We start from the raw sequence: 11601 nt of genomic DNA, 5'->3' as shown, positions 1-11601 counted from the left end.
CCGACTCCATGGGGCTTGAGGGGGCCCGAGCCCCCTCAAAAATTCGTTTGGGGGGGCTCCGCCCCCCCAATAATCTCCGGCGCCCCTCCAGCAGAGCGCCATCGCCGCCCCTCCCCCAGCCCAAAATGCACAGGGAGGGGCGGGCTGCATGCCTCCTGCCCTCCCTCCCGAGCAAAAGCTCCACCCAATTTCCTTTGGAGCTGATTAATAGGCGCAGCACGCTCTCCCCTATTCGCTCACGAGGAGGCGGCGCCACTTTATTTGCATATTCATGAGCTTATTTATTATTCATGAGCTTTCCCGGGCCCCCCCCAATATTTTTTATAAGTCCGCGTCCCTGGCAACGCCGTAATCAGAAACAGGCAAGGCTTGACAGTAACTCAGAAACAAAGGAGGTATCACACTGCACATCCATCAGCTAAGCAAGTCAGTTGAAGAAGCTAAATTTCCTGCCCTTTTCACCCTGTTTCTACCTCCCTTCTTAATTGTTCCAACCTTTTCTTGACTCTTTGAGACTGAGAATGGGGTACGGGAAGGAGCTGGATCACTACTGTATTGCAGAGAAGACACAACCCCTACTCCTTCTTTATCAGTGTCTGTGGCTACCTCAATCATCTCCCTTTGACCTTTCATCTTCACTCTCCAGTGGTGATTCCTCTCTGTCCCACCATTTTGAACCTGGTTCAAAGTCCCCTTCCCCCTTAGGTGCCTCCTGGGTTACTGTCTGCCACTACTCTTCCTCGTCCAGCCAGGCCCTGACACTCTCTTAGATGTTCCCAAGCATGTCACTCTGCTTCAAACGGTATATACATGTTCTTTCAAAAGTAGGTGGACTGTATTATCCAGGGTCTCTATATCCTGATATGGTTTGGACCATTTCCATCATTGTTTCCAAGATCTAGCAAGTGGAATCAATGTTACATATGGCAGAGAGTGGCAATACAAGTAGGAAATTAAACAAATGGGGAAAGGATGTATTTGGCTCACCTATAAACACATTTTTTTAGGGAAAAGATGGATGCCAGTCTACAGGTGGGGTGTTTTTCTTTTTCTTGGTTTGCTTTTAGTTCTGATTGTCCTACATCAGCAAGGAAATAGCACAAAATGACCTTGGAGGTCTCTTCCTAACCTTTGATTCTGTGATGTGACAGACAAAAGTGATTATCTCCTCTGTAATTATTAAAATTATGGTAATTAATTCACCTGGAAAAGCTCCAGAATGCAGAATGGGAAATAAAAAATAAAATCTGAAATCATTAAAACAACCCCAGTGTTCCACTGACAGCTATGGTAAGGGAGGAGAGGTGAGGCCAGCTTTTGCTTTTCATTTGTATTGGTTATATTTCAAATCATAGCATTCAATTACTTTTTTTGGCAGTGCTGAAGTTAAGGAGAAGGTGGATACTTGCCCCTTTAAGTACAGAATCAGCAGAGTCAGTGGTTTCAAAATACATCTTGTTCAAGTCAGGCTGATGATAGTAACAATATTGTAGAGAGGCAAATGAGAGTCGGGGTGTAGAAGGATATTTGTGATCAGGATGTTGTTGCTGCTGCTTCTCCTGTTTCCCAATATGGTGCCCCAAGTACATACTGTTGGTTGCAGCAGAAATAATCCTCTCCATATTCCACATGAGTGGTATGAACAAGGGGACCTTATCATTGGTGGGATAGCATCTCATATGGATTACATATTGCCCAGCATTTCCTTCCATGAACATCCATCTCAAGTCTTTATTAACAGCCCAAAGTAAGTAAATGGCACTTAAGATCATTTCATTCATTACATTTATATCTGACTATAAAGCATTTGGTTTGCTTTGAAACCCAATGTAAGATTAAACCCAATACTAAGATTTTATAAGACTATTTTATAACCTGCTTCAGGATACATGGCATCTCTCCATCCTCCAATGAAGCTAAGATTACTCACTAGACCTCACTAGTCGCAGGAGCAGTGTTCAGGATCTGTGAGCAGTGTGCACATATTGGGCACAGAGTTATTGGGAGTGGTGTCTCAACCCCTGGAAAGCAAGGCACTTGGCTTTGGGAAGGAGGCATGGGCTCTCGGAAGGCGCCTGCCAATTTAGCAGTTCGAAAGCACCCTCGGGTGCAAGTAGATAAATAGGGACCGCTTACTAGCGGGAAGGTAAACGGCGTTTCTGTGCGCTGCTCTGGTTTGCCAGATGCAGCTTGTCACGCTGGCCACGTGACCCGGAAGTGTCTGTGGACAGCGCTGGCTCCTGGCCTCTAGAGTGAGATGAGCGCACAACCCTAGAGTCTGTCAAGACTGGCCCGTACGGGCAGGGGTACCTTTACCTTTTAATGTTATAAGAGAAATGCGTTCTTGGCCAGATAACAAACCTGTATTCAACATTGAAAAGCTTTTCCATGCAGCTAGTTGTGTACACAATTGTGGTGAAGAAGCAAGCTGTCTTCACCACAGCCCTTTCCCTTCCTCTTTCCAGGTGCAGAAATGAAACCTCAGCCATGTTTGAGCTCATTCAGTTTCAGGTCACCAACACTTGTTCTCTAGCCATGATCCTCCTGCCCACAGTAATTTAGCATGGCAGGCTTTCATTATGGAGATATGGGGTCCAATTTTTCTTTTCTTGGCCAACTATTATCTAGGAGCTGTTTCCATGATGCTTCGAACAGTAACATTTTCTCCCACTATTTGTGCTACCTGGGCACATACGGATCCTACAGCTAACACTTCTGGCCCTCCTATTTACTTTCATGAGTATGCAAGGGGATAACTGAGACCTATGAAACCCAGCTTGTGCTGCTTTGGTGAAGGCTTATATATAATTGAAGTCATGTCTAAAGCACATTGAAAACAATCAGGGACAAGCTTCAAGTGCACATAGCAATAATAGGATGAGAGCCATTTAGTCAATCGGCATTCTTCATACTCAAAATGGCAGCTGCCAATTCCATTATCTTCATTTCATACCAGTTTGTGTTGCTAGGGACAACAACTGATGAAGGGGCGCTGTAATGATTTCAATAACTTTACATGTTTCTAGTAATAAAAAGCAACATGGTTAGAAAAACAGAATGTTATTAAGTGAAGATCACTCCTCAATCCTTGTGTTCAGACAAATAAAAAAATTGATTCGGGTGGAAGGGACATCCAAACATTAACTCTAAAGGAACAAAACCATTTCCATATTTCCAACACAATTTAATCGAGGCAGTTGTATCCCTCAGATCTAAGTGTTGTGCAGTGTTTAATTCCCTATAAAATGGTAAGGCACTTTCTTTGCAGGGTTATGCGAAAATTCTACCAACACATCCTGGCCTTGGTGTTTGCTGTTGATGAGATCAATGAGAATCCCAAGATCTTGCCCAACGTCACTCTTGGATTCCACATCTATGATAGCTATTTTGATTTAAAGATGGCCTACCGAAACACTCTGGATCTGCTCTTTAAATCACATCACTTTGTCCCCAACTACATGTGTGGCATTCAGAAAAATGTAGTAGGAGTCATTGGGGGACTTAGCTCTGACACCTCCTCATCCATGGCAGATGTCTTAGGTCTTTACAAGATTCCACAGGTAGAATATAGGTATTGAAAAATGGCTTTTTCATGCCGTAGTCCACTCTTTTCTCCTCCCACTAGGAATCTGTTGATGCATAAATAGGAAGTGGCAAAATGGAAAAGGGAAATGGGTTGCAGTATATGGAATTTTTTTTGGGGGGGAGTATAATATTAGTACCCAACAATTTACATAAAAGGACATAAGGTCTAAAAAAAAATTATATCATATTGTTAATGGAGGATTGTTCAAAAAGTTTCATTTTGATAAATGGGGCACATTATTATTATTATTTTAAAAAAATTTTTTTAGCAGTTTTCAGTTACAAAATTCCAATATACGCCTCATTGTATCAATACCAAATCATAATATCAATTCCAATATCAATCAATCAATCAAATACAATACCCAATTACTTAATTTAGGTGACCCACCACATGCTAGAATTGAAGGTTTGATAATTTATTTTAATATGTGTGTATATTATATTTAATGGAAGATTGTTTGAAATGTTTCAATATTATAAATGGGGCACCTTAATGGGTTCACATTACATCATTCCTGAAAGCATAAATGGGTGCATTGTGAATTCTTGATTCCACTTGGAAAGGTTTGGCTTTTTCCTTTTCAGATTTCATATGGTTCATTTGAACCAACCACAAATGATCAAATCAAAGTTGCTTCCTTCTATCGCATGGTCCCCAGTGAAGATCTTCAGTACAAGGGAATTATCCAGTTACTTCTGCATTTTGGGTGGAAATGGGTCGGGCTCATTACTCCAGATAATGAAGCTGGAGAGCACTTCTTACAGATCATTGAACCAATGCTTTTAAAGAATGGAATCTGTTCAGAATTCACAGAAAAATTTGAATACCACCTGCATTTTACTGGTAACATATTTGATTTGGGTAACACAAGGATTTTGTCCACTGCTTTTCTGAGAAGCAGAGCAAATACGGTTGTTATATATGGAGAAAGTACATCTATTTTATGGCTGTTATCTTCTATAGAGATAAAAAATATATTTCAGCTGATGTTGCCTCCATCTAAGAGGAAGCAATCTGAAAGAAAAGTATGGATTACAACTGCCCAAATTGATTTCATATTAGACCGTTTTGAAAAAAATGGGGAGGTTAATATACAAATGTTCCATGGTGCTATCTCCTTTGCAATTCACTCCAAGGATGTTCAAGACTTCTCAGACTTTCTGAGGAGTGTAAAGCCTTCTGGACAAGATACAGATGGTTTTATCAAGGATTTCTGGGAACAAGCATTCAGTTGTTCACTTTCAAATTCCACTGCATTAGCACTCATTATGGGTACATGTACTGGAGAGGAGATGCTGGAGAGCCTTCCTACACCATTTTTTGAAATGAGCATGACAGGCCACAGCTACAGTATCTATAATGCTGTCTATGCTCTGGCACATGCCTTACATATTAGAGACACATCTGAAGCCATCCGCAAAAGGATAAAGGGTGGAGACAGACTCTCCTCTCAGAATGTAGAGCCTTGGCAGGTAGTGTTTCCTCTTATAAAGTGTTCACCTTGCAAAGTGTTCAGTATTGTGCACTAATGAAAATGTCTGGTTTCTATGGTAACTCGAGCAAACAGAGCCATGCTGTTTGACTAATGATGCCATTTTAGAGTCTTCAATGCGATGCAGGGATTCCAAAATATAAATTATTATTATTATTATTATTATTATTATTATTATTATTATTATTAATAATAATAATAATAATAATAATAATAATATGCCGCTCATCTAATTAGGGTATCCCTATCCACTATGGGAAGTTTCCAACAAATTAAAACAGAACAAGATATGAAACATTTATAAAAAAGTTTTATAAACCTCCCCATACAGGGCTGCCTTCAGATGTATTCTAAGAGTCAGATTGTTGTTCATTTCCTAGACATCTGATGGGTGGGTTTTCCAAAGGGCAGGTGTGGGTATCAAGAAAGCCCTCTGCCTGGATCTCTGTAACCTCACTTTTTGCATTCAGTGTCAGGGCTGGGTGGTTGGGGTGTGGATGTTCCTACAGATATACAGGAGCACAGACGCTTAAGGGCTATAAAGGTCAGCATCAACACTTTGCATTTTGCTTGGAATCCTACTGGAGCCAATGGAGTTCCTTTCAGACCCGTGTTATATGGTCCTGACAGCCACTCACAGTCACCAGTCTAGCAGCTGTGTGACACCCAAACCAAAGCCCCTGATGATCTCTCCCAGTGGCTTCATATAGATGTTAAAAAGCATGAGGGAGAGAATGGAACCCTATGGCAACCCACAAGTGAGAGCCCAGGGGTCTGAACACTCACCCACCACCACCACTTTCTGGACACGGCCCAGGAGAAAGGAGCAGAACCACCAGTGCCCCCTGCTCCCAGCCCCTCTAGACAGTCCAGAAGGATGTTATAGTCAATGGTATCAAAAGCCACTGAGAGATCCAGCGGAACTAGGAAACAGTCTTCCCAGTCAGCAGCTGTGTTTTGGATTAGTTTTAGTTTCTGAGTCAACTTTAAAGGTAGCCCCACATAAAGTGCATTGTAGTATTCCAAGCAGGAGATAACCAGAGAATGTTCCACTCTGGCGAGACAGTGCACAGGCAGGTAGGGTCTCAGCTGGAATACAAGATAGAGCTGGTAGAAAGCTGCCTTGGACACAGAATTGACCTGGACCTTCATAAACATCTGTAAGTCCAAAATGGCTCCCAGGATGCACACCTGGTCCTTTAAGGCCACAGGGCTTAAGGAATCCCCCACACCTACCTGCCCCCTGTCCCCCAGAAACACTACTTCTGTCTTGTTGGGATTGAATCTCAATCCATTAGCTACCACCCACCCCCTAACTGTCTTCAGACACCCTAACAGGATGTTCACTGCCTTCACGGGTTATGAATTAAATGCTAGGTGGTGGAGCTGAGTATCATACACATTTTGGTGAACACCCAGCACAAACCTTCAATGATTTCTTCCAGCAGTTTCAAATATATCTGGAAAGCATAGGAGAGATGACACAAGCCTAAGGCACCCCACAAGTGAGCTCACAGGGGTCCAAACACTCATCCCCCACTACTACTTTCTGGACATGACCCAGGAGGAAGGAGTAGAACCACTGCATAATAGTGCATCCAACTCCCAGCACTCCAAGATGCTCCAGGAGGATAGCATGGTTGACAGTATCAAAAGCAGCTGAGAGATCTAGCAGGACCAGGAAACAGCTTTCGCCTCTGTCCCAAGCCCACCAGAGATGATTGACCAGCATGACCAGGATTGATTCAGTATCCTGCACATCAACTCAAATCCTTTCCATTTCTTAATGATTTACAAAGGGTGATCTGAAATTAGCAGGCCTAAAGGTTTATGCCTCCATTATGTATCTTCCTGGAGGTCTCTTGGCTGCTGAGTTTATGCTAATTCATGATATCCCTCTCTTCCTGTATCTCCTACTAAAATTTGGATTCTCTCCATTGCTAATTGAAGTGGTAAACTCCTGGAGGAAAATAACTTAAATCCTTCTAGGAAAGCTATTTATCATTATAAGTCAATTACAATATTTTCTATTTCTTCCGATTCTCTTTCCACCTAGCTCCACTCATTGCTGCAGAGGATCTCATTCAACAACAGTGCTGGGGATGAAATTACATTAAATGAACATGGGAAATTAGCAGGTGGCTTTGATATTACAAACCTGGTCACTTTCCCAAATAATTCATATATTAGGGTCAAAGTTGGAAGGCTGGATCCCCAGGCCCCTGCTGGCAAAGAGCTCACCATTAATGGGGACAAAATCCAATGGCACAGAGACTTCACTCAGGTAAGGAAATCACTGCACACAAGTGGGAGAACGTGTAATTTTGCCACATGAGGTGAAAAGGGAAGTGCTGCCCAACTTCTGCTGCCACTATTAATAATGCTGCTACTAATAGTTCTTTTTATAACTAAACAAATGAACCACACCATAAAAAGAGCAATATGCACAGAAGACATGTCACACCAAGAAGGACCAATGGCTATCAGACAACATGTCCAACATGCTTGTTTGTCCAAGGCAGCTCTCCAGTTAGTAGCATGAGATAGAATGAGATAGTTTTCTTTGATACCGCTTGCGACACTATTGTTGAGTTGGAATGATAGAGGCAGGGGTGTAAGGAGGTGTTTGTCAGGTTGACCCCTGCCATGGGCCCAGGCCCATGGGGACCCTCCCCAAAAATCATGCTAGGAGCCCAGTGGTCCATTCATGTACTCCATAGGCTTCATGGGTTGCTGGACAAGGCATGCAGGCTCATCTCAGTTTCTTGGTGGGTTTATCCAGCTGCTGGCATTGGCCATCAGAGCAGCTGTGTGGTTCCACATCTCCGGTGGGCCTCTGGCACTATTATAAATTTGAACAGAGCGCCAAGCAGGGCTTGGATGGAAGAAAAGAGAGGGAGATTGAGAGTGGCAAGAGAAGGAAGGAAGGAAGGAAGGAAGGAAGGAAGGAAGGAAGGAAGGAAGGTAGGTGGGTGATGGGTGAAGGGTGGATGCAGGAAGGAAGGCAGGCAGACAGACCAAAGAGGACATGAGGCAGAACTGATGGCCAAGGGAAAAGTTTTGGTGACAAGATGGAAACTTTTCAATTTTCTGTTCCATGATCCCTCATGACTTTGGAGGCACTGATATATTTCCTTGCCAAGGGCACAAGGGAGCCTAGGTACACGTCTGCATTGAAGGCATCAATATCCTCAAAAGCAGATCTCAGTTTTACTGGAACTAAGTGTAGCAACATAATTGCTCCAGCTTTGCGAATATATATTGGTAAAGGAAAACATCACAGGGAAAAGCTCAACCACAGCTGACTTACGAAGGAGAAACCTTCAGTGCATCAGTCTAGAATGGCATTATTATGTTAAATTTCCAAATTTATTTATTAGCTCTGTCTTAAATCCATTGTACCTCAAACAATGCCTGTTTCTGTCAAATAAATAAATTCTGTGTAAAGTTAAGTACCATTGCAATATTGACTTAAGATAGTTCTCTTTCAGGTTCACACTAATAAACATTTCTGGAATATTTTAATGCCCACATCCATTTTGCTTTCAGGATTGTTAACCCAATATTTGCTAACTCCCGTTCCCATTTGCTTGTATATGAAGGATGAAGAGGTTATTTTGCATATATTGAGAGTATTAAAAAGATCTTTGCTACTATAGTTCGACATATTTTTCCAATTCCTTCATCCATAACTTTTCAGAAGTAGTTGCCTACAAAATCATATATCTAAAAAATAAGACATTGGGAGGGAAATGTTGGAAATATTCGTTTTTGAAAAATGACACCAGACTTTATGAATTGTTTTTGTAGAGAACAAAAAGTTCCAATTTATTTTATGTACGCATTATATTGCAGTTCCCTCCATTTCATGAAGCTGGTTTTCTAAAGCCAGTCCATCACCACCCCAATACATCTGCCCACCATCTTCACTTCATCTTCACCGTATTCCAATGATATAAGTGGTAGGGAGCATTCAAATAGGAGCAGAACTACAATATTTCACTACCTCCAAACGCCAACTCGCTGAAGTTGACTAAGGGGACATCAAGTGAAATTCCTTCAGCAAAGGGCACGAGGATGTAGTTCCATCAAAAGAAATAGCCAGTAGTAATATTAGATCAAAATATCTGATGGTTGCATGAATGGTCAATCTAGGTATGAACATTATAATCTGCTTGTGTTTCCATGATGCTTCAAACTGTAACATTTTCTCCCACTATTTTTGCCACCTGGGCACATATGGATCCTACTATTAATGGGAGATCACCTGATATTAGATGAATCCCCTAAAACATTTTCTTAATATTGACCTCTTCATGTATCTTTGGATAGGTGCCACCCCTTTCCTTATGTAATGCCAACTGCCTCCCTGGTTATGAGAAGAAAAAGAAGGAGGGAGAGAAGTTCTGTTGTTATGATTGCGATCCATGTCCTCGTGGGATGTTCTCAAATGAGAAGGGTGAGAGATGCCATATCACCATATTCAAGCTATTTTAGTATATTATGAGCAAATTGGCAATGGGGTTTGCTCTGTATAGTAACAATAGTAGAATAATCTTCATTCTGAGTAAATGCTATCAATAAATTATGAATAAATTATCTTAACCTTCAAGAGTGAAGGAACTGAGATTAATTTTCCAACACTGTATCTATGTACATTGATCTTCTAAACATTATTGCATATAATATTTTATAATGTTTGATGAAGTCTCCAATTAACAGGGGTTCACTTCTGTGTTGCCAAATTTTTATAACATATATTAACGTTATAAGCCATGAGTGTAGGTCCACCAGGTCTGTTTTGATGCACCAAGACATAATATTTGTACATGCATTCTGCCCTGGAAGAAACTAAGGTTTGGGCAAAGGGAGGATGGAAAAGAATTGGTGGTGATTTCTCTAAGAACAAGGTTCTTTGGAGACTTTATCTTCAAAGCTTCTAGGGCACAAGCATTTCAACTAGAAGTTTTGAAACTTTTCCTCATGAAAACACAATGGTAACAGGATTTTTTTTTAAAAAAAACAAACTCTCATAAACATATTCTGGATTATTTTCAATGCTCATACCACCTTTTTGCAGAGTTGGAAATCTGTGCCAGATGTCCTTCGCATCAATATCCAAATCAAGAGCAGAATGAGTGCATTCCCAAGAAACCAAACGTTCTAGGCTTTGGTGAAACCTTGGCCATTGTTTCAACTTTCTCTGCGCTTTTATTCTTTCTGATCACAGCTATGGTACTTGGCATTTTCATTAAGCACCGGAACACTGCCATCGTCAAAGCCAATAACAGAAGCCTCACTTACATTCTCCTCATCTCCCTCCTCTTGTGTTTCCTGTGCTCCTTGATGTTCATTGGAATGCCTAACAAAGCAACATGCCCACTCCGACAAACGGCTTTTGGCATTGTCTTCTCTGTGGCTCTCTCTAGCATCTTGGCCAAGACTATTTCAGTGGTTTTGGCATTCATGGCTACAAAGCCAGATTCCACAATCAGGAAGTTGGTAGGCAAAAAACTGGCTTACTCCATTGTCCTTTCCTGCTCTGTGATTCAAGTTGGAATCTGTGTCTTCTGGCTGGCAACCTCGGCCCCATTCCCAGATGTGGACATGCACTCAAGCAGTGAAGAAATTATATTCTTATGTAATGAAGGGTCAGTTCTCATGTTCTATTGCGTTTTAGGCTACATGGGCTTCCTGGCCATTATCAGCTTCACTGTGGCCTTCTTAGCCAGGAAGTTGCCGGACAGCTTCAATGAAGCCAAGTTCATCACCTTCAGCATGCTGGTCTTCTGCAGTGTTTGGTTCTCCTTTATTCCCACATACTTGAGCACCAGAGGAAAATACATGGTGGCTGTGGAGATCTTCTCCATCTTGGCTTCCAGTGCTGGGCTGCTGGGTTGCATCTTTTCCCCTAAATGCTACATTATTGTGGTGAGGCCTGAGCTAAATAACAGAGAGCAGCTGATACGGAGAAAGATGTAAAGAACAGTATAGTCTGTAATTTCTGTATTTACACTCTGTAGACTTGTTGGCGTGGTAATTTCACTGTAGTTTTTTAAGAAAGTAAGTTACCTGAAATGATCAAAGTAACAAAAGAGATTCTCTTATCAATTATGATCTTGAAATCCAGCATGGTTGCATATGTGGTATAAATGAACTGGGATTATGTGTATGAAATAAACTATGGATGAAATCCAACAGCTTAAAACCCTACTCGTCTCCTACTCTTCTTCTCCTGCATCCAAAGGGTTGACCTCCCATATCTTCCCAAGAGGCCCTGAACCTTCCCTGTGGAGATGATGAGGTGCAGAGTCAAGAGAAGAAAGCAATGCAAAAACTTGATAAGCTGCCTTTTACTGATTCCATTAGTCTATCTAGCAGGGATATGCACCAGATCTCACAATTCCCCAGGCCAATTTGTCCCTTTTTTGGGTGAGCCGGGCATCTATCAAGTTCATGTGAGACAGCCATGAATTGCAACAGCTTGGATCCAAGATTCTTTGTCTTCGCTACATGCCTA

At 41.7% G+C, this 11601-nt stretch overlaps 1 protein-coding gene across 1 annotated transcript; it reads left to right on the top strand.

Annotated features, from left to right (window-relative positions):
* Window positions 1-3272: 3272 nt before the first annotated feature.
* Window positions 3273-11063, top strand: LOC309354702 (vomeronasal type-2 receptor 26-like; the record flags this gene model as incomplete). Its single annotated transcript, XM_081884967.1, has 5 exons — window positions 3273-3560; window positions 4174-4614; window positions 7138-7365; window positions 9414-9540; window positions 10162-11063. 5 exons carry the CDS (start codon window positions 3273-3275, stop codon window positions 11061-11063), a joined length of 1986 nt encoding a protein of 661 aa, XP_081741093.1.
* Window positions 11064-11601: the final 538 nt, after the last annotated feature.

The sequence above is a fragment of the Podarcis melisellensis genome (genome assembly GCF_964234715.1).
Source record: "Podarcis melisellensis genome assembly, chromosome: 13".
Taxonomy (NCBI): Eukaryota; Metazoa; Chordata; class Lepidosauria; order Squamata; family Lacertidae; genus Podarcis; species Podarcis melisellensis.
The sequence above is the reverse complement of the archived record's forward strand: the minus strand, read 5'-3'. Positions and strand labels throughout refer to the sequence as shown.